The 23,510-nt window shown below is 43.8% G+C and overlaps 1 protein-coding gene across 7 annotated transcripts; it reads left to right on the top strand.

Moving 5' to 3' along the window:
- On the top strand, positions 1-23,506 carry RD3 (RD3 regulator of GUCY2D). 7 transcript variants are annotated; one of them, XM_071578078.1, is made up of 4 exons: positions 899-1,023; positions 9,081-9,131; positions 11,152-11,466; positions 19,374-23,506. In XM_071578078.1, the coding sequence occupies exons 3-4, from the start codon at positions 11,171-11,173 to the stop codon at positions 19,669-19,671; spliced, it is 594 nt and encodes a 197-aa protein (XP_071434179.1). In that variant the 5' UTR covers positions 899-1,023; positions 9,081-9,131; positions 11,152-11,170; the 3' UTR covers positions 19,672-23,506. The 7 variants fall into 7 exon arrangements, 6 of the variants coding, with proteins under 6 accessions (XP_071434166.1, XP_071434151.1, XP_071434143.1 ...); XR_011699757.1 differs by lacking the exon at positions 9,081-9,131 and having other exon boundaries at positions 939-1,023; positions 19,374-20,478; positions 20,967-23,506; XM_071578058.1 differs by lacking the exon at positions 9,081-9,131 and adding an exon at positions 6,291-6,379 and having other exon boundaries at positions 950-1,023.
- Positions 23,507-23,510: the final 4 nt, after the last annotated feature.

Raw genomic sequence — 23,510 nt, 5'->3', positions numbered from 1 at the left:
GTTTTATCTGTTACTGGAGGACCTGGTAAGAAATAAATTAGATCCAGTTACTGAGCGACTATTTATCGGTCCAAATTCGACCTACAGAGGTGAGTCCCTGTGCGGGGGCAACGCCGTCTCGGGGCCGGGGCCGGGCGGTCGCGCCGTCGGAGCACACCGCCCCTGGACCAAATGGGTTTCGCGTAGTCGCCATGGGAACAGCGCTGCGGGCGGGAGCGGGGGGAGCCGCCGGGGAGCCGAGGGAGAAGCTGGCGACGGCTCCGCTCAACTTGTCGAAGCGGCGGCGTCGAGGCGGCGCTGCCCCGGCCGCTCTCTCTAAGCGCTGGCGGCGGGACGGGAGCGGGTGACCGCGGTAAGGAGGAGGAGGAGGAGGAGGAGGGGATACTGCCGGCGGCGGCGGGCGGGTTGCCCGGCGGGACGAAGGTGGTGCCAAGCGGAGGTGACCGCTATCTTTGCCGCGGAGAGTCCGTGGTCGAGGTTCCCCCGCTCCCACCCGTGCCAGCGGTGCGGTTGTCTCCGCCTAGTCCGAGGGGCTCCTGTGCCCGCCGCCCTCCGCCGGGGCAGCGCCGTGACAGCCCTGGGGCGCTGAGTCGGGGGTCGACGGCCGGTGGCGAAGGGACCAAACTTCTCGTTACCGCGTTCAGAAAGTCCCAGAGCTGTGAAGTATCTTCATTTCTTCCGAGTGCCATCTCAGCTGCAGGTTAGAAAACCCCATAAAGTTTTCATGTTTTGAAAAGACTTTCAAACAGGTGCCCAAATCTGGCTAAGCCGAGAGGTGCCGGCCCTTTGCCGGGTGATTGTGTCTGTGGAAGTACTGGACCAAGCCCTAATCGCTCAAAAGCACTGCCGTAAAGCCCAGCTGTTATCCCTCGTCACCAGGGCTAATCCATGCCCCAGGGTGGGTTTAAGCTTGCTGTGCCAGTTTAGAGGGTTTGACTTCAAGCCACGTCCTCCTTCTGGTACCCTCTCCGCTCGCTCTGGGTCCGTCTGTCCGCACAAGCAGCGGGAGCGCTGGTGCCAAAGGTGAGGCGGGATGGGTGGGCAGGGAAGGTGGCCGGGGTGCTCCAACAGCTCTCCCAGGGTGGGCTCGGGTACGGCTGCCTGCACGGATAAGCACTGGGTAACTGGTTACGTAAAGCACAGGCAGTCGAGGAGGAAAGCGTGATTTATGCTGTCTTATGCTTATGCCTTTTAAAAATCTTTCAGATTAGACACCTGACCTACTAACTGTCTTCAGTGGGGAAGTCCAATATTTAGGGTACTCAGCGAGGTACCGCTAAGGTCAGCCAGGTAGCTCTGGAGTTATGTCAGTCTGGCTAAGAATAGACTACAATGTATATCTCTCAATGCTAACAAGCTAATTAAAGTCTGTCTCAAGGCAGCACTATTCACTGCTTATATGACAGCTCTCCCTGTGCCTGCAGCTGGGACACACAGCTATTGCAGAACAAAAAGCATGAGATTGCCCACAGCTCTCCCAGTTGCTCCTAGTGCTGTATGTGATCTCGACAAAGGCAGATTTAAGTTTTTGAATTGTAAATTTCACAATATTTTTGAGTGCTAGTTTTAAAACAGTGTGTATTTTTAAGTAACTCCTGTCACAAGGATCAAACTTTAACACTGGTCCTTGTATTCTCCAGCACAGAGCAAACTCTCACTATAGGCTTAGTTCTGCAGTTGAGTAGAGGCAGAGCAAGACTTCAGGGATCTCCAGTCAATATTCTTCCTGATAGTTACTGTAACTAAGGTTCAGTACTGAACAGAAATGTACAGGAGTCTATTAAAATGCATTCTCACTTTATGATACAATGAGTTACTTCTGCTTTCACAGAAGAATCAGTCCCCCATCTGGAGAGAGAATGCATGTCTCACCCATTTGTTTTCACAGAACTTAGACTGGTCTATGTCACAACATATGAATAAAAAACCTTCAGAGGACCTGATGACAGGTGAAATATACTTTTGGGTCTGAGTTTCAAACTCTTTCTAAAATTCTATAGATATAAGTATTTACAGTGGATGACGGTATTAGAAACTCCAGTCTGTGGTTACTGCCCCTTTAATAGCACTGTGTAGTTACGGTGACAGTAGAATAGAGCAAGATGAGCTGGGGAGCTCTCAGAGTTTAATTCTGAAAACGTTTTGTGTTGGAGCCTTCCATGAGATGCTATGGTTGTTTTATTGCAGTAGTACCTTTTCCTTTGTGGTTTGACTAATTTTAATCATAGGAAAGCTGTGGGTCCATGTTACCTTCTGAACACTGATTTACATGGCTGAATGAATGGGGAAGAATACTTTAGGTCCCTCTGTCCTGACTGGAAACCTGGCTTTGTAGTCTGCAGAGATCAAAGCAACGTACAGAACTGAAGGTGTGTTTGATCCACCATGGCAAGATCTGAGCAATATACAGGAGTTTGAATAACAAGTTAAACAAACAGAGAAATTCAGTGTGTTTTAACTTCTGCTTTCTGTAGGTTTAGAAAACAGTTTAGTGTAAGTTGTATATGATAGTGTTTTTATGGGTGCTACTAGAAACATTGTTTAAAACATGAGTGGGAATTTGGCATGAAAATAGTCCTGTTTCTCAACAAATGGAACTCATTTACTCTGATAAGTAGACAAACTACAAAATGCTGCTCTGCTTCATAAGCAGATTTGAGCAGCACCCACCCTTTTGCTTCTGCAAATAACACAAAGATTATCCTCGGTAGAGAGTCCTAGCCATTAGCAGAGCTCCAGCCTTTTGGGGCCTTCCTTCACTCTTTCTTTAAGATTTGCAGACTGAATTTTCATCGGGAGTTAATCAACACAGCTCTCATTTATTTCAGTGATGCAAATCTGGTTTACATTAGTGCAGCTTTACTGTAGATCATGAAGCTGTACCAGTTAGATCAGCTACCTTTTCTCATCATGTTTTGGCTAGTGATTGAAAAACACCTTTCTCATTCATACCTCAGCTTGTGGGGCCCAGTTCATGCTGAATTCTTGTTTCTTTACCGCTCTTGCAATCAAAATGCAGATGTAAAATGCATCAGATAGGCTTGTTCTCTAAAAGATTGAAGCTCTAAGAATGTATTACAAGCTACGTAAATACTGGGGAGGTGAGAGCAGTAACTTTTGTGTGTTTTCAAAAAAAAAAATTCTGTTGAGGGCTACCAGCTGTAGAAAATGTGACATATCCATGCCTACTTTCACCATTGTGGTATTTCCAGAAGGCTACTGGACCTTTCCTTTGGTAGAAATGGTACCACTTTTGTTTCTCTTTCATCTTGAGCACCTTGACTGCCCTCCTGTAGTGTTTGCTTAGCAGTGATTTTTACAGTCACTCACCTTCACTAAAGGCTGAAGTGACATGTAACTCTCTGTGGCAATTACACCAGACAGAGCCAGCCCAATTCTACAATGCTGACAGTGCAAAGTCTGCTGGGGAGAAGTGAATGCAGAATGAGGCTGCATGCTGAAGGGCAGCATGGTTCTCACACGTTTTTAAGGGCGCTTGTCCCTCACAAGCAGAGCTGGGCAGCAGCAGGAGCTGTCAGTGCGCAGCAGGCGGGTCAGACCACAAGCACTGCCCTGCTAGGGACATTACCTGGCATGCAAGGGCCTGCTGTGTGCCACAGCGCCCTGTCACAGCTGGCTCACTCTGGGACGCTGCTGTGAGGTGCTTTTTGCTGTCCTTAAACACCTGCAGCCACGAAGACTTGACAGTAAATAATGTTGCATTTAAAGCATTAGCTTGATCCCTTGCACTTCTGTTATTCAAAGTTCCTTGCTACTTGTAACAGGGTCATGTATCTGGATACGTTTTAACCACTGTGATTTTTTCAGGTTTTTTTGCTCCAGAAATATCTTGCTACCATCTCAACAGGGGTATCAGAATGCTTATAAACACAGGTTCTGTGCTGTGGTCTATAAGCAGACCCTTGAGTGTCCTTGAAAGTTCTCTCTCTTTATTCTACAGGTCAGAATGAAGAGTGCTGCTGTTTTAATATCATGATATTTACATTGCTCTTAGATTTCTTGATTGAAAAGTTCTACCTACTGGTTTTTCAGCATTAGTTGCCTCTTAGTGTCTCAGGCTGAGGTTATAATAACTTCCACTGAGATCACAATTGCATGGCAGGTAGCTGTAAACATCTTAGACTTCCAAGTCACTAAACAAGGAAGGAGATTCCAGACATATAGGAAGTAGGATTCTTTGGGCTCTGGTAGGGTAAAAGTCTCTGTATGGACATGATAATGGAACGTAACTGCCAAAAAAAAAAAAATCATAGAATATCCTGTGTTGGAAGGGACCCACAAGGATCATCAAAGTCCAGATTCTGTCCCTGCACAGGACCATCCCCAAGAGTCACACCATGTGTCTGAGAGCACTGTCCAAACACTTCTTGAATTCTGGGAGGTTTGGCGCTGTCACCACTTCCCTGAAAAGCCTGTTCCAGAGACCAACTGTGCTTTGGGTGAAGAACCTTTTCCCAACATCCAACTTAAATGTCCACTGACACAACTTCAAACCATTCTCTTGTGTCCTGTCACTGGTCACCAGAGACAAGAAATGAGTGCTTGCCCTTCTGCTGCCCCTCTTGAGGAAGGTGTAAACCCCTGTGAGGTCTTCCCTCAGTCTCATCTTCTCCAGGCTGAACAAATCAGAAAGTGGTGGAGAACAGAGAACAGGCATTCTTTTACAAAGCTGTGGTGGACTATATAAATAAAATTGTGAAGGTGTTGGCAGCAGTTTCTTAATTAGAACTTGCTAAGATTCTTTGCAACAAAATTAAAATATCTTTATCACAAGATAAATAGAATTTGAGGTTCATCTTTGATGCTATCCCTCCTTAATACCACTTCTTGCAGCATAGGCAGCAGCATAGCCATGACCACGATTTCTCCCTGAGCAGCTGATTAAATATTGCATCAGTTAGCATGTACAGAATTCAGAGATGGGTGTAACCAAACCAACTTCAATCTACCCTTGAGTTGCTCTCCAGGGAGATACTAGATACCCTTTGCTATCTGAGGAACACTGGACTTTCCTGAATAAACTAATCCAAACTTTACTAAAGAAATAAATAATTTAAAACAAAGTTTAATATGGTCCACAGTTTCACATCATCTCTTTTCTCCATTACTGTGTGTCTTTTAAAAAGTACAATTATGAGCACAATTTGGTGATGGGCCTTGACCTACTTTTTTTAGAAATAATTTTCCTTGTTTGTTACCCTCTGATCTGGCATGTGTGGAAAAAGGCTAAGTGAGTATCTTGCATGAAGAAGTTTTGCTCTCTGACTGTAGTAATAAGGAACTACCACCCACAAGAAGGGAAGCAAAGCATTTCCCACCTCCTTAGCCCCATTTGTTGTATGCTCGGCCTGGATGATAGTGGATTTCCCGGCAATCTATCTATAACAATCTATCTATACAAGCTGAGTAACAATCTTTCTATTGACATCACTGGACTTTGGATTAGCCTCCTTCCCCCCATAACCCCTTAAGACTTCTCCTTCTGCTCTGGTAGAACTACTACACCCCTAAGACTTCTCAGAGTCACTGACGATTGTCAGTAGTACTTCTGGACTGACAGACTGTGAAGGGAAAGACAAATTACAGGAGACTTGTAAAACCAAGGACATGCCATTATAGAGAGTTCAGCTGTATTCTCCCTTTTTTCAGAAATGCACATTTCCTGCACTCTACCTACCTTTTTTTCTGTCCTCGAGGGTGTTGCAAGATGGGAACTAGGAAATGAATCAATGGAAAAGGAATTTTTTTATTCTGAGTAGTTCATTTTCTATACACTAAAAAGGCCCTGCTGATTGACGCATGATCACCAGAAAGCAGCCCTGATGTAACAAGTCTTAGCAAGAGGTGATCCAGCCTGAAAGTGCCTGAAGCAGACTGATGTCTGTCAGGTTGGATGAATAGCCTCCAGTTGGCCAGAGAACATCCAGAGAGGAGGCTAAGGGAACACACTCCCTTGGTAGGTAAAAAAGGTAGAAAAGGCTGAAGTCCTGTTTTAGGAAGGTGAAACAGCAAATAAGGCATGTGAATATTTCTGATGACTCTTTGATGCATTCACTGGAACAAGAAGAAATCACATGGGGAAATATGGGAGAAGGTAAAAAAGTGGAAGATGAGGTGAAATTGTACAGAACATGCCCTGAGAAAAGAATGGAGAAAGCTGTAAAGTATGTGAGCAGTAAGATGTGGGAATTGCTGACAGTGTAGAAATCAACAAGGAGTTTTAAAGAAAGGCAAAGCTAACAGGAAACTTTTAAATAAAAAACTTTCAGAGGGACCTACCAATGAACACTAACATTTGAAGCAGCTCTCCAGAGGCTGTGAGAGAAAGCAAGATACTGCAGACTTCAGCACAGCTAAGGTAAATGTGTACTGAAAACTCTGTAAGATGGTCTATCAGGTTTGCAATCAACAGTGAGAGGGGAAGGCTTGTCTTCTAGACAAAGGTCCAGGGTGAATTAGACCAAAGTCTCTGGTGTGGAACTTATATAAAGCCCTCTGAAATTTTGCTTGAATAGCACCAGAGCAGTTCATCACTTGGATTGTGTCAGCTCCCAGGATAGCCTCTTAGAAGGAATTGGAAAATGGACTAATTGCACAACAGAAAGATGTGTATTCAGATGGGGCAGTGTCTCTTTTCTAAATAATTTTAATGTGAATGCTTGAAAAGTGTAAATTTGTTCTTTTCCCCATTAAGATAGTCAGGCTGTAACTTTTGCCTTTCTTTAGTTGTCCACATCCTGCTGAAAGTCCTTCCAGTCTTTCCAAATGGGAAAGCCATTTTGAGTCAGTTAATGATTAGCCTGCCTGTGAACTGTAAATTAAAAACAGCAGCCACAATTAATGGAGTCCACAGTATCTTCTTCAGGCTCCAAAGAGCAGTAGTGGAAAGAGTGGTGGCTTGTTGAGCCTGCTAAATAGAGATGGCCAGTTGCCAGCTCTCAAAGAGAGGAGATGATGGATGAGAAATGGGGAAGGAAACAATCTCATACAAACAAGTCTTCCTTAGGAACAGCCAACACAAGCTGCCAGTGCTTGCAGGGGATTTTCCTTCATTTGAAAACAGGCCATTTCAGCTGAAGGTGAGGTGCTTTCCTTCTTTTATATCTTCTCATGTGGAAGCACATTTTTTATGTCAGACAAGTGGAAACAATATTCAGAGTCAGTGGTATCCGTGTTTCCATATCAAAAGCAAATCTGCCTGTTACCTGTGCTTTATGAAAGCTCTGGGACTGGGCAAGGCTCAGGTTTGGTGGGCCTTGCTCAGACAAGGTATCCAAAATATTTTTCTGTTTATCTTCTGCAATACTAGTGCTAGGTAAAATGGTTCTCACACAGAATGCCTTGATTTGAGGGAGACCTGTGAGCAAAAAAAAATATAAAGACAGCAAGCTCAGAATCATATGAAAGCCAGGGAAGTTAAATTAAAGCCCAAGTCTCCTTGTCCTCTTTCCCGTTCTGACCACTAAATTCAGCTCTTGCTCCTCCTCTAATGGAACAGCTGGTGAGCTAGGAACAGCTGGAAGGGCATTCCTCAGCTTCACACTTGTACTGCTTTATACTGATTGCCCCCTAATGCCAGTGAAGTCAGCAGTTAAGCCAGTGTGAGACCAGGTCATAGGCAGAATAAGCCCCAAGTAAGCTAACCCTTTGCTTGTGAAATAGAGAAGGGCACGCTCGCCTTCATCAGATGAAGGCACAAATGGAAAAAATAATGGTACTTTAATTGGTCAGATACCTGCAAAATTTACAAAAAATTGCTGCTGTCACAGAATCTGAAAAAGAGCAGGAGATGTTACAACAGCTTGTAGTCTGTTACGCTCCTCACTTTTGTTAGCAGGGCTCACCTATGTTATATGGAAGGGGTGATAAGACCAAGGAAAAGGTCTTTATCCTTAGTAATGTGTAATGGTGAGGGAAGACCACCATGCAGCAAGACACAGATACATGTTGGAATGGTGTTGAAGCTGTCAGCACCTCAGTTCCAACCTGAGTTTGTTCATGTGTCCTGGACAAGCAAGTCAGCAGCTGGCAGCTGGAGCACTGTGTGGTGATTTGAGAGCTGTTAGCTGGAGTCACCCTGGTGATAGAAACAAATGAAAGGACTGGCTGCTCCTCCTCCTCCAGAGCACAGAAATGCAGGATTACTTCCAGCAGCTGCCGACTGTGACTGCTGTCGTAAGGATAATCATAGCTGACGCTCCAGGGCAAAGCCAGTTACTACAGCAATCTCTCATGTATAAGCACTGTAAACTAGCAAAGGTGTTAACGTTTACACAGTCTCAGAAGAGTCCCTGTGGCCTTACACATCAAGGTAGCTACAGTTGTGACCTGTCGATGTTTTCAGCCCTTTTATGTCTTCCTTCTGAAGAAACTGGTATTGCTTGCAGGGAGAGGTAGGATATAGGACAAGGGAAACTAGTCCTTTGATGCAGTTTGACAAACTTCCTGATTCTGGAAAAGCCTAAGCATTAGAGTCTAAAATATTTTCAAGCCTGGGCATTATACAGACTATCCAGGCTTTTGGAACATTTTCCTTTAATAGTGTGACATATTTACATAGTATGAAATTTTTGAAAGATAACAAGGCTACATTATGACAAGTGATAAAGGCATAAAAGTGACTTTTCCTCATGCTGAGGGCAGAATCCTATTGATCATTTCTCATCTAGGGAGTCTGGGAGCTCATGGCTCTCAGCTCTAGTGGGAGTACTGTGTAGTTATGAGCTTCTGGTGATTTACATTGTCATTAAAGGCCCTAGCTCTCAATGTGGAAACTTAAATCAAAAGCATGTTTTCCTCCATTTTATGTCTGCCTTTGTATGTGTCTCAAGAGTGAGGATTTGCTCAGGTCCTGCAGAATCAGACTCTTTAATCCATTGCCCTCATGTTAACTTTTGTCACCATGTCCTGATTGGGCTGCTGCCAGGAGTAGCCTTTCTGTAATCCCAGCTGCAATCATTATTTGTGCCACCCCTTCTCCCTCGGGGCCAATGGAAGGGAGCAACAAGGCACGTAAGTGTACTGTGTGAAGAAACAGATGCTGTTTTGCTCTTGTTCAGGTCCCTAGTGGCTGTTTTGGACTCCATTGTGTACAAAGACAAGTACAACAGGTAATAACTTTGTTCCAAGCATTGTCCTCCTGAAGGGACAACATGAAGGGATTGGCTGAGTGGGGAGTTAATTCTCTTTCTGAGCTGATTGATGCAATTTGTTCTTTCTCCTAACTGCTGTATAACTGCCCAGCAGTAGAAAACTTTCACTTAGAAGTTAGAACAATATAAACTTTGGTATGCTTATACTTCCCTCTCAGACCAGCCTCAGTTCCCTTGGTACTAGTGATAGTGCTGAAGGAATGCTCTTCCAGAAAAGCTGATAGTTGGACTTCAGCCTGTAGAAGGTGGTGTAGCCTCTCCTGCATGCAACAACACGTTTGCTAAATAATGTTTAGAGCTCTGCCTGGCCTTGTAGCTAATGCCCCTGTGGGTACTAACTAATTATGGGTGAGCTCCACCACTCGTGTTACAGCAGCAAACCTACACAGGTGTATGTGGTTTGTGTGGCAAGGTTTTGGGAGTGGTGAGGGGCTACAGCTGTGGCTTCTGTAAGAAGCTTCTCCAATATCCAACAAAGCCAAAGTCAGGTGGCTCCAAGGTCGATCCACCACTGGCCAAAGCTGAGCCCATCAGCCCAGGTGGTAGCACCTCTGGGATAACAGATTTAAGAAGCAGGGGAAGAAAAAAGCAATAGCAGCTGGGAGACAGAAGTAAGAATATAGGAAATCAATAGCTCTGCAGATCCCAGTGTCAATGCAGAAGAAGGGGGAGAAGGTGCTCCAGGCACCAGAGCAGAGGTTTCCCTGCAGCCCGTGGGGAAGACTATGGTGAGGCAGCTGTGCCTCTGCAGCCCATGATGGTCCATGGTGGAGCATACAGCCTGTGGGGGATTCCACATCAGAGTGGGTGAATGCCCAAAGGAGGCTGTGACCCTGTGAGAAGCTCACACTGGAGCAGGATCCTGGCAATATTTGTGGTCTCATACAGAGAGAAGCCCACACTGGAGCAGGTTTGATGGCAGGACTTGTGACCATGGGAGGTAGCCATGCCAGAGCAGTCTGTTCCTGAAGGACTGTGCCTGGTGGAAGGGACATGTACTGGCGCAGTTCATGAAGAACTGTAGCCTATTGCAAGGACTTACATTGGAGTTCATGGAGGATTGTCTTCTGTGGGAGGAACCTTATGACGGAGCAAGGGAACAACATGAGGAGGAAAAAACTGCAGAAACAACTCCTATTCCCCATCCCCCTATGCTGCTGGGTGGGAGGAGGTAGAGAATTAAGGAGTAACGTAGAGCCCAGGAAGAAGAAAGGGGTGGGAGGAAGATATTTTAAGATTTGGTTTTATTTCTCATTATCTTGCTGTGATTTGATTAGTAATAAACTAATTTACCCAAGCTAAATCTGTTTTGCTCATGACAGTAATTGCTGAGTGATCTCTCCCTGTCCTTATCTTGACTCACAAGCCTTTCAATATATTTTCTCTCCCCTGTCCATCTGAGGAGGGGAATGCTAGAGCAGCTTTGGTGGGCTCTTAGTAGACAGCAATGTCAACCCACCACACCAGGTCATCCATCCTGCCTCCTCCCTAAGGGTCTCTTGGCTAGAAGGTAGCTCCCAGCAATAGTTTGACTCTATGTGATGAGTTTTAACATGTAGGGTTTCTGCAAGGTTGTGCCCTGCCATGAGGGTTAAGACAGGTGAGCCCCAGCCCCAGCCCCAGCTCTTTTGTGTGGGCAGGAGGTTTCCCCAGCCCAGCCTGGAGGGAGCAAGATATCCTTGCAACCTGTATTAAGATCTAAGAACTGTGACTCATTTTAATTACATGGTGAGTGGAAGTTAGGGGGACAGTGCCTCTACATCCTTTGTCTCACTCTTTGCACAAGTTGGCTGCTGTGGGTGAGATTTCTCAAGATGCCCAGCATCAGTTAGTTCCAAGTGGTTAATCTAGTATGAATTTTAGATGAACACCAGGCTGGAGGGGTGTGGGGGGCAGAATGTTCTTGGCTGAGGTTATTGATGATGACGCTGTTCTTTTTCTCTCCCCTCCCCCCCCCCCACCCTGAATCCACTCCTAGTGAAGACACACAGAGCACTATGTCATTGGCATCCTGGTTCAGGTGGAATGAGTCCCCAAACCGCATTTCCCAGAGGAACCCCACGGAAATGGTGGTTGAAACGCTAATGATGGAGCTGAGCTGGCAGATCAAGCAGGCTGAGAAGCAGCAGCGAGAGCGGGAGAATGAATATCGCAAGATCAAGACTGGGGTGGACTACGGCTGGCTGGTGAGCTACCCAAAGCACAGCTACGATATCAGCCCAGGAGAACGGCTGCAGCTGGAGGACATGTGTACCAAAATACATCCTTCCTACTGTGGGCCCGTCATAGTCAGGTACAGTAAAAGATGTGACGATACAGACCTTTCCTTTCCCGCTTTACTCTTTATGGTATGTGAAGAAGGCATCACAGTTGCTAGGACCAGCAGAACCAAAACCTAGCATCATGTGTCATAAGTCCTGTTGGGAGAGTGTCTTTGTGGAAGTAGGGAAACCTAATGTTTTAGGTCAGCTTAATATGACATAATTTCCTCCAAGACATTACTAAATGCCATTTCCCACTGAGACTGAGTACTCAATGCTCCTGAGTAGCCAGAGCTTTATCTTGCCTGATGAACTGTTACCATTTCAGTATTGTGATGGCATTTGCTTCAGACTTCAGAATCTTAGAGAAATTGAGATTGAAAGGGACCTCTGAAGGTATGTACTCTGACCTCCTAGTTGGAGTAGGGCCAACTTCACACTTAGATCAGGTTGCTAGGGCCTTGTCCTGTCCACTGATGAATTTCTCCAAGGGTGAAGATTGCACAGCCTCTGAATAACCTCCCTTAGTGTTTATCCACCCTCACTGGAGCCTTCATTCCTTGATTTAAGCTGTCCAGCAGGTCTATTGAGGCACTTGTCATATGTGTCCAAACTAGCCAAAAGGTGCTATTATTTTTTTCTTCACCCTGTAAACCAAGTATTCTCAGAGAAAAGAGGAACTGTGTCTCCCTCCCCTACCCTCCCTCCACACTTTTGACATGGAGTGGGATGCAGGTGGGGCATGCAGTTGGATTGAACAGCTAAGTGGTGCTACTGACTTCTGCAGTGTAGATGTAGACACATCTCTTGGACTTGCATTTGAGCCCTTCAAGTGCTAGACATAGGATTGCTGCTTGCCAGCTGAGTTACCTTCTGTGGAAATGCCTTTACAAATTGACCTGTCTGCCTTAGCATCCAAACTGGAAGAGAGGGCAGTGGCTCTTTTGAGGCAACTGTTTTAAGTTAAACTCTCGCACTTAGCACAGCACAAGTGAGGAACAATGACTCTGAAGTCCACCTTAGTCAAAGCAAAATTGTGAAATAGGCCTTTATAATCAACTTAACCTATTCAACATGTTCTTCAGTTGGGGTTAGAAGACAGTCCTTGCAGACCATATGCAAGGGGATTCTCTGCACTGCATGCACTGGCACCTGTTTTCCTTGACCAAAAGGATCTACACCTCCTGAACTACTACTGACAAAGTGCTGGAAACTGCTGGTCCTCTGTCTTACAGTGGGAGTAGCCAGGAAAGGATGCCAAGGCTACATTTCTAGCTCTCCTCTTCCCCGGGGTTGAACCTTGGAAGCAAGCTGGGACTGATGTTTAGCTCTCAAAAAGGTTGTCATGACATCAGAATCAGAGATTTGGGATCATTCAGTGGCTAAGTTCTCTCCAGTGAAGGGTAGCATCTGCCTTTTATTTGTATAACTCCAAGCTATGCTGTAAACAAGCCACTTCAAACCCCTTGGGGTTCACAGTTATTTTCACCATCCCCAGGGTCACTGAGCAGGGCCTGTCTGGCAAACAGGTTATTTCCATAAGAGCAAGCTTCAGCTGCTGGAGCTGGGAGGCCCCAAGGTTCATCATCTCCTTCAGAAAAGTATTAAGCTAAGCTACATACAACTTGCTGCTGCTCTGCTATTTTTTAATTATTTTTTTAAACTGAAAAAGATTATGCAAGATGTGTGATTTCAGTGCAGCCTGTAGTGGTTGTTCACTGTTGTTGAGGATTCAGCATACTGCTGGCAGTAGATAAATATTTTCAGCTATGTTGGTGGGCTCTATCTGGGCACGACTGAAAAAAGCTAAACCCATCCTCTTAAAACTCTTACAAATTGCTGTTGTAGGCTGTCATAAATTGTATTACAGTATGATTCAAGAAGTGTCATGTTTTTGTTCCATACTACAGTGTTTGCATGGTTAGCAGAACCACATAAAAAAAAAAGAGCCTTGCGTTACCTTATGCTTCAATTTCATGACTGAGAATGGAATATCATAGCCACAAAAGTGGTGGAACTGGATTGGGTCAATGGTCTGACTGGTTTGATGTGCAGCCTGTATGTTAGACTGGCTAATAGCATCAGGGTAAGGAAAAGGGCAAAGAACAAGGCAAGCAAATCCAGCAGTCCAGACAATTACAATAGCTTTTATGTGGCATCCAACTTACTGTGTTTTGTAACTGGGAGAGTTTTGGAGCCAGAAGTGGACCTTCTGTCCATAACTGGCTGATGTGGCTTTTTTCTTTTGATAGTTTATTTAGGTTGCTAGGGCTTTTCTCTTTTTTAATACATGTGAACTTTTAGCATTTGTGGCACTCTGTGACAGAGTTCTACTCCTGAACTACAACTACAACTTTGTGATTTCACGAAATCTTCATTGCTGATGTGGAAACAAAGGAAAAGAATGGGGCTTGCCATGTTAGGAGCTGAAAGTGTACAGGAGGAAGAAGGAGCAAGCAATTTTACTGAAAGACTGCCAGATTTTGGCAAATCCTCTTCTCAGAAAGTGAGATATAATGGAGATTTTAGTAACTTTCCCAAAATTCCATAAGATGAGTATAATAGGAATTCAACTGAAACCTTCACATTTTCCAGGGAAGTATTTTAATAACAAGATCATTGCACTGCTGATGTTTCTTCTGGAATACTCTCTGACTTCCTAATATATAGCAGCTTCTCGAAAAATCTTCCACAAACCACACTCATCAATGAGGTGCATTTGCAAAATGAAATGCAGAGTGTATACCTTACTGAAGCCCTTGGTTTTGACTGAAATAGTAACTTGATCCTTTCACTTCCAGTTTAGACATTTGAATAGCTGAAGTCCTTTTTGATGTACTTGACAAGCACATAATACTTAAATAACACAAATAGCAGGTGTCTTGCAAGACTGCAGTTTGTTTTGTTTGTGTCACGAAAGGTCTCCTTTGTGAGACCCTGAGCTTGGAGTCAAAGCTGGAACAAAACATTTTTGTATGAGTTGTCAGAGATGTCACTTCATTCTCCAAAGGTCTAAATGATTATCCACATTGTCCTTTTCTGTGGTTACATTCTCATCTACTGAGAGGCAAAGTTTCTCTAAATTTGTTTCTTTAGACATGGAGGAAACTAGAAAAGAGCACTTCACAAATGAGAGGAGTTTTTTTCACATCCAGTTTGTCTGTTTTGTATTTCAGGTCAACAGAAACTTTTTTTTTTGAGTTTGTTGGAATTATGGAAGGATTCAAATACACTGCAAATACCATCAGATATCTGGAGACTCTGATTCACCTCATGCAAATAGAGTTATTGCATTCAGAAATTACTGGGTTGGAGATCACTGACTATTTAAAACTAAATCCCAGAACCATTTGAAGGAAATGACAGTGATTTTGGTGAGGCCTTTGCTACCTAACTGCCATGGTTAAACTGAACAAGTAAACTAGTAGGTTGCCAATTAAAAAATACTAGATTTTTGTCATCTTTACTCAGAGCTTTAGCCCAAATCAGAGCTAGTCGAGGTCAGTTTAATTTCTTTCAGTTTCAGCAAAAGTGAAACAGTGAGTTTCTGTCCTTCTCTGCCCAGAAGGAAACAAAATCCCCCGAACTAATATGGAAATGTAAACATGCATTTTGGTCATTTGGGTTGTTATTAATCCCACAGGCTCAGGACTGTAATTTGATAAGGTTTGTGTATAGCTGAAGTGGCTTTCCTAGTATGCTTGAAGACAAATGACTAAAATCAGAAATGGATTTATTTTCAATTATGAGCTTAGGTTTGAGGTGATGTGACATGAGTGTTGCAATTAGTGTGAATGCTGTAATTCTTTGGAAGTCAAGGAGCCTTTTATAGCAAAGCTGTTCACAGCATTACACTATCACCAGAATTCCTGTTCAAAGTATAGATTCAGGAGTCAGCAGCTAAATATTAGCACTAAGCACCCCACATTTTCTTCAATTACTAAATCCACTTAGAGCTCCCAGGTCTGACAGGCACTCAGGAATACACTGAACTATAAGCATATTGTTTAAGTCTGTGGACTTCCACTGGATTTAACAGGTCTTTAAAGTTCAGGCTGTACTTAGGGAACCCTCTGTACTGGGGACCTACAGAATAACAAAGGCAGGTGACAGTGCTTTAAAAAAGCAGTGCCAGTATGAGCCAAGTGCAGCCAGATTCTTAAAATCTTAAAGGAAACAGAAATGTCACAATTTAAAAACAAATCTGTTTGAATTGTGATTAAAACACTGTTTGGACTCAGGAATATGCTCATCCCTATGTATGCCTATACATTTGCCCCAGGCTTCTGTACTGATTCAAGGTGAGTTTAGTTGACAGTCACATCTGCATGACTTGCATAATGTGTTACAGGCTATCAGCAGTACTGTAGCTTGTGTCCCAGGGAAGATAGATAGGTATGCTTTTATGATGAGTAAGGAAATCCTGCTGAGGCATTTCTAGATATGGTTGTGCAGAAGCCTACTTTGAAACTATTCCATGCAAGAGCATAGGGGTGTTAACCTGTTCTAGAAGATAGGTGAGCCTTGTGCAATTTTGTGTGCTAAATTCCACTGAGCAGCTTTGTGTGGAGCTTTTTTCCCCAGGTAAAAGCCCATATTCCTTGATTTCAGTAGTTTTGCTCTTTTTATATGTTGGGGTTCTGTGCAGACTGATTGATCATCCAGCACATCAACTGGCTTTGATAACTGGGTAATATGGCTTCAGTTATGAACAGGTGCCTGTAGCAAACACCATCTCTTTTCTGATACACAGACTGAGAGCCAGTTTGTCTTCTCTGCTGGGAAATATTTGTGGCCTTCACATCGCACAAGTCCTATGGGGAGAGGCTGAGGGAGCTGGGGTTGTTTAGCCTGGAGAAGAGGAGGCTTAGAGGTGACCTCATCACTGTCTAGAACTACCTGAAGGGAAGTTCTAGCCAGGTGGGGATTGTTCTCTTCTCCCAGGCACTCAGCAATAGGACAAGGGGGCATGGGCTCAAGCTCTGCCAGGGGAAATTTAAGTTGGAGACCAGAAAAAAATTCTTTCCAGAGAGAGTAATCAGGCATTGGAATGGCCTGCCCAGAGAGGTGGTGGATTCACCATCCCTGGAGGTTTTTAAACTGAGCTTGGCCGTGGCACTGAGTGCCATGATCTGGTAAATGGACTGGAGTTGGACCAAGGGTTGGACTTGATGATCTCGGAGGTCTTTTCCAACCCAACTGATTCTATGATCTTTTGGACTTCCTACATGGGCTGTCCCTTACACAAGCGTGCTGGTACTGAAGTTAAGTGGGCAATATAAAGGGGTAAAGTTACTTCATCCTACTAGGGGACAGAAAAGGTTCCCCTTTCTCTCCATATGTGAGTGGCTTTTCATTGGGTCAGTAGCAGACAATCTTTTGGATTGCTTTCTCTTTGTTCCTTAGACCTGCTCAAATCCAGTTTTGGTGTTGGTCTTGAAAAGAGAAAGGTAAATCTTAACAGCAGAGTTCACAAACAATTCTTGCTGTCCTAGCTAAGAAGAGTGCAAACAGGCAAATAGCTGTGAAGGTGGTAAATTACTCTGATTGTAGAAAACTATTTCAGCTAGATTGGCTGGGAGTGCTATTAGCAACACAGAGCATTTGCATTAGAGCTCAGTGATCAGGGAGTAAACTTGATGTCAAACCACTCATCTTCCCTCTTGTTCCCAGAGCCAATCAAGTCACTGGTCCAGGAATAGCCTGACACATGTTGCTACCTGCTCTGGAGTCCCCATCCAGCAGAATGACACACAATCTCTAAAATGAGGCAGTGATGAGGCCTTTTGGTTGCACCCTTTTCAATAGAAAAGAGGAGGATGTACTGATATATACACAATATGACAGCACTTCTCTTTAAAATACACATGGAGATAAAATGATGGAATGACTCATCTAGTTCACCTCTGGGATAAAAATCTTTTGAAGGTGCTTTCCATGGTATAATAATAATAGTAATGTTGTGAAGACTTGGGTCTCTATGCACTTATCATTCTATGTGTCAAATAGGATAAAGGGAAAAAATGTATTTATTGTGAAAACTGCATTTTAGGCTCTTTGATAACACAACTGAAGTGCTTTCTCAGAAGGCAGAGAAGATGTTTGCAATGTGCAGCAAATCCGTTACTGCTGTTGTGTGCTTACCCTCAGCAAGGCCTAGTCTCTTGCTCTTACAGGCTCTGTTTGGCATCACTGTGCAAGTACTTATGTACCACTATGAACTACAGTGCCTCATAGGCTTTTTGCACTAAAATGTTCAAAGTTTAGAAGCTTTTGGTGAGGGGTGGGAGATTAAGAATTCACGTGAAGCAACTGAAACAGTTAAGGAACATTTTGGGGACTTTGGTAGGTTTTGTGTCAAACTGTTCTAGCTTAATGCTGAAAGGGGCTGGTGACTTCTGCTGGCACTGAGTTCCCTCAGCAAGCAATGCTGACTGGTGTCTCCACAGCTGGATATGTAGCTGCCAGTACTTGCTGGGAGAGAAAGACACTGAAATATCTGAGATACAGCACGATGTCAAGATGTATGTCCAATACCAGGCCTCTGCAGTAAGAGTCAAAATGCATAAACATACAGAAAGTCTGTTTGGTTTCAGTCTGGCTTTCTTTGTTCTTATTATCTTGGGTACCTTTTGGCACACCATTAAGCAGTGCAATTCTACATGCACTAAACTCCCTGTTACATTCCTAGTGCTTACCAAAAAAACAAGAGGCAATACCTCATTCTATCCACTTCTGCTGCATTAGACTTATTTAAATACAGTTATTGTTTTCTATCCTTGTTTTGTTGGAGAAAAATACCAAAATGCTGCAGACCTTATACACTTTAGCTTCCATGAAGTATAAATATCTGGATTTCAGTGAAGTACTAGTTTAGCCTTCTGTCTGCTTGTAGGTGTAAATTTTATGTTAAGAAGTGTATATTAGAAGAGTACCCATATTACCATCTGTCATAAATGCATACTGTTATAGAAAAATTAGAATATCTACATGACCACTGTGTGAGCCTTGGGAGTGGATCCCCAGGCTGGGGACGAAGTCACCCAACAAAGTGTCAGAAATGGCATGTTCTCTTCTTTGCCTGGCCAGCAGACCACACAGTGACTTCAAGAAAACTATCCTGCTCTGCATCTCATCTTCCTTACCTGCAAAACAAACAGTGGTGATTTTTCACTTCCTTGGTATTAGCTATCTTACTAAATGTCAAACCCTGTCCCCCCATTAACCCCACTTTGAGCCTTTCCTGAGAAGACACTGAAGTAATTCACATGTAATTAGATACAGCATCATGCTGTCAGTCAAAGTGTTATCAACTGAGCCAGTCATCATTTTACAGAAATCCATAGAGGGATGAAATACCACTTCACTGAAAGTTAAATATTGAAAGATCACCAAACAAAGTAAAGTTTGACTGGATTTTAATTTGTCTAGTGGCCATTGGGTAATGGGGAATAAGAATTGGAAGCAGGGGAAGTCTAGTGGGGCTTTCCCTGGTCTACCTTCAGCTTCTGGGAAGCTACAGTTCAGGGATTTACATTTGGACAATCATGTTTAATCAGCACTGATGGGGACATTTTCCACAAACTTGACTAATCTTTTTGTTTCTTAGCTATTGATAGCACTGAGTTTTGGTTTAATAGGTGTTGTGTGAAAAGAGCACTTCCTTCTGTTTCAAACTTGCCTTCTAGCTTTGTTTGGTTTTCCTAATTATTTCTTGTGCTTATAAGAAACAGTGATTCATTGCTTCCTTACATTAAGTGGCTTGCTTGTGACTTTAGAGACCTTGAGCATATCTTCATGGCCATTCCCTGTTGTTGTTCCCTTCAGTCCTGGAAGTCTCATTTAGCAGGAAAGTGCAAGTTTCAAGCCTAGCAATGATTTGGCAGCAATGTGTAATTTGATGTTTTTAATCAAAGCTGTGCCTTGACTGCACTTTCAGATTCCGGCAAGTCGTTGCTGAATATGAACCAGAAGCACAGGAAGTATCCCGTCTCTTCCGCTCTGTCCTGCAGGAAGCTGCTGAGAAGATCAAAGAGGAGGAAGAGGCCAAGAAGCTTGCCAGGCAATGGAACACAAAGAACAGAACCAGCCTCTCCTTAACAACATTTAAATCTCGGTCCAGGATTTCCCCATTCATCAGTGATATCAAGACCATCTCTGAAGATGTGGAAAGGGGCACCCAGCCCACCAGAAGGGTTTGGAGCATGCCAGAATTTCGGAACACCAAGGATTTCTGACTCTATACTGAATAAGGTTTTTAGACAGCAATCTTTCAAAATCCCAGCTAACCCTTTTTTAGCTCTACTGTTTCCTCTTTGTTCCAGCTCTCTCTTCCTGCCTATCTCTGTCTTGGAAGCTGTGTCCATAGTAACTGCAGCCGATGCCTACAGCAGGTGATGCAATTTATTACCAAACATGGTAGCCTTTCCTTTAATTTAGTAGCTATTCAGTAACCTTAAGGGCAAGGCTCACTTACTATCTCATTTTTATTACTGCTCTCTTGTGGAAAATGAATTAGTTTTGCTGTGTCTGTCTTCTCCCTTTCCCCTCCAGCCTGGATGTAGTTATCTATAAAAACTTTTGGCTCAAGCTACTGAGAGCTGCTGGCTGGACCAATCTTGCTGAAAGCAAGACAGCCACTTAAATGAGTGAAGCTTGCAGGATCAGGCTTGTGAGTTAAAACTAGTATCTGATTTGGAACTAAACTTCCTTTTCCATCTAATAGCCTTCCTCAGTGCTACAACAAACTTCACAGGTAACCTCAGCACTGCTCTTGATCCACTTTTTGCTGACAGTTCACAATCCAACTTTAGTAGAAACATATCCAATGTTTTTGAGATTAAAGACCAATATTATTCTACAACAACCAGTTTATGCACGCTCCAGTTTCTTGGGTATTTTCTCTTTTGTGCAGGCAGAACCTCCTGAACTTTGCACCTGCAGAGTAGACAGAAATTTAACAACCTGCTATGTAGATATACAGGTGGATACCTCAGAGTTGTGACAAATGCTGTTGTGGGTCCTCAGTGTTCTGTGTTGCTGAGGTAAGTGCTCCACCCCACGCTCCAGTAATAAATCAGTGGGTTGAAATTAATGTTTATGGCCAAGCCTGAAAGAGTACTGAAGTAGAGCATCCATGTATAGAAAAGGGTGAAGAGTCTCAGCATTCACCCCCAGGGCTCTTTGTGCAGTGGCAACAGTTGAGATCATTTGAACAGCTTGCTTCTGAGAGTGTCTAAAGGGCTCTGGCAGACGAAGGTTCTGCTAAGAGCTTGAAGCAGGAAAAGCTGCTAGGGCCCTAACACAGCATCTGTAGGGAGAGCTTTCACCAGCAAAGGAAACAGTAGAGCATGCTGTGAAAGTCATGGGTCCTGTAGAGAACCCAAGGGCTAGGATGCTTTGTGGTGACCAGTGGAACATGGGGAAGGAAGAGAGGGATTTGCCTGCATGACCAACTTTTGAGGAATCATCCCAGTGGGGGATAGCCTCCTGAAGGACCCCATAGCTTTGTTGTTCTTTTATCTGTTTCCAGCTCTTTTCCCTGGGGATCTCTGCAACAGCATGTGGGTTCTACAGCCAAGATAAAACCCTTTGAAGCAGTGCCAACTCTGGGAAGAATTCCAGTGCATGAAATCCATCCTAGAGTAGAAATCTGTGGTTTCTTCCAGAGATGGGGGAAGGCAGAATAAAACAAAGATCAAGATCAAATCCTTAAGAGCTCTCTAAGACTGTGAGATTCTGGCTCTTCCTTTCTCCCCTCTGGGCTATGTAAAATTGAAGACAAGGCTTACTAGCAGCAGGCTGTAGTTTCTTGTCTCTTGGTAAACACTGCTGCCAGCAGCCCTCCTAGGGACAGAAAGCAGAAACTCACCTTGGGGCTTCCGAATACTGCATCCAGCTTGGGACAGGCTATTTCAACTCTAGGTCAATGAGGGAGAGTTTAAAGCCTTCCGACAATCAGCTTAGTGTTTTTCAGCCATATGTTCTCATGAAGTAATGTGATTGTATATATGAAGTTAAAACAAAGGCTTTGATGAGATACTTAGCATAGCTTTAGCTGTCTAGAAGATGGTAAGATCTCTAGCAAGGGATCACCACAATTTTCAGAAAAATTCTTGTTTGGAGACAAGTCAGCCAAGTTTTTTTTATATATTTGCGAGCCACTTTATGCTACTGGAGGCCAAGACAAGTCCATGAATTTCCTGCTACAGCTCTGTAGTCATCTTATTTGCACTTACATTCTATTTGACACTTTCAGTATTGACTGTATCAATGTGATGTTTGATGGAGTGCTGGGACACATGGGACATTTTGACACATTGACATAAAGCTCTTTGTTACAGTACAGTGTCAGTAGTGTGCTCATTCTCTCTTAAGGAGAATCAGGAGTAACTACCATCACTATATCAATGTATATAGCCAAGGAAATCACCTGAAGGGTGCTCACTCTATCACAGCAGCCTGTGATCATGCTGTGTCCTTCATTAACAACTAACAGATACCATTCTCGTGCAAGAGCCAGCAAAGGGAGACAAACCTGACCTTTGGTCAAAGCCCCGCATGTTACTGAGGCCAGGCTGTGGCAGTGCTTGTGACAGCTGTTTTGCTTCAACTTACTTATAATTTTTAATTACACAATAAAATGTAAGCCAAACTTTTAAACAGCATCACTCTCCCTGTACCACTTCTGTAGGTTACACTGGGTTCACAGTAGGATCTGATGATAAAGGGATATTCAGATACCAGGCTAGGAGAGTTCTATTCTTACTCCATGTTATCCAGTACTCTTAAAGGGATAGAAGTATTACCATGTTTGCCTGTAGCCAGCAGTTTGGAGACTGATTGTGACTTCCTGCATTGTGCATGCAGCGGCAGGTACTGAAGCAGAGCTGGGGAGGTGGTTTGGATGCACGACTGCTGCACTCTGCTAATGGTGCTCCTTTTTCTTAGGAATGCTGTAGACTGAACCATAGAAGATCCTTTAGTCACAATATGCAGCAACAACTACCCACTTGTGTTTGCCTTGTCCTAATTCCACATTTCTGTGTGGCTAAATTAGCATCTTAGTTCAAATCAGGAATATGAAACTCCTAACTGTCCCCACCTACTGTGCTATGGTCCATGGCAGTGGGCACACACAGTGGGCAAACAAGACTGCTTTTGGCTGAAGTTAACCCAAATGATCCATTGAGGGTGGCTCACAGGCCACAACACTGGACTAATGGTAGTCTGAAATAAACCCTCACAAAACTTGTATAGAGTGAACCTCCCTGATAAGTGTCTGACTCTACAGTTCTGCTCCTCCTGGGCTGCACTACTTGCTAGTGGTAGAAAAGCAAAACAAAACATTTCTACACAGTCCTACTGAGACCCTCTGATCTGTTCTTAGGACACCCCTAGAGCTACTCCAGTGTGTTAATTCTTTAAGAAGAATAAAAAGTGAACACAACATTGTTAATGTAGCAGCACAATATTGTTAATGTATAAGAGTGAACTGAACAAGAATCATTCTAAATCCTCAAATATTCTCTCAGAACTGAGGAAGAATTTTGGTATCAGCTCAGAACATCACTGCTGTCCCATTGTTGATAGTGCTGTGCTGCTCAAAGGACACTGTCACACCCAGGAAAAAGCAGTCCTAGAATTGGTATACTTTGTAATAAGTAATGCTCAGCTTCCAGGGGCTAACACTCCTCGGGGGCACTACTCACCTGAGGGAGGCTGGGCAGCCCTGCTGCTGGGGCTTCTCCAGACAAGTCTGGTCCAGAGGCTGTGGCAGCCAGCAGAGGTGTGCAGTGCAGGAGGTGAGGCTCCTCACCCATGTTGGCACACAGTTCAGGCAGCTGTCATGCCATGAAGAACTGGAGTAAGCTCTGCTGGAAATACCTGTCTGTTGACATTGCACTGTTTATACATTTCATCATGGAACCTTGGAGAATTAAAGCAAATCTGTGGAATATAAACCAATTTATTTGTGCTTGCTGTCTGTAATTAAAGATCTTCTGAAATATAATCTGTCTGTACCTAGCCAAACACAACAGCTGTTCCACTGCCCTACTGTGTGTCTATCAAAGGA

Source organism: Pithys albifrons, chromosome 2 (genome assembly GCF_047495875.1).
Source record: "Pithys albifrons albifrons isolate INPA30051 chromosome 2, PitAlb_v1, whole genome shotgun sequence".
Lineage (NCBI taxonomy): Eukaryota > Metazoa > Chordata > Aves > Passeriformes > Thamnophilidae > Pithys > Pithys albifrons.
This window is presented reverse-complemented; position numbering and strand designations above follow the sequence as displayed.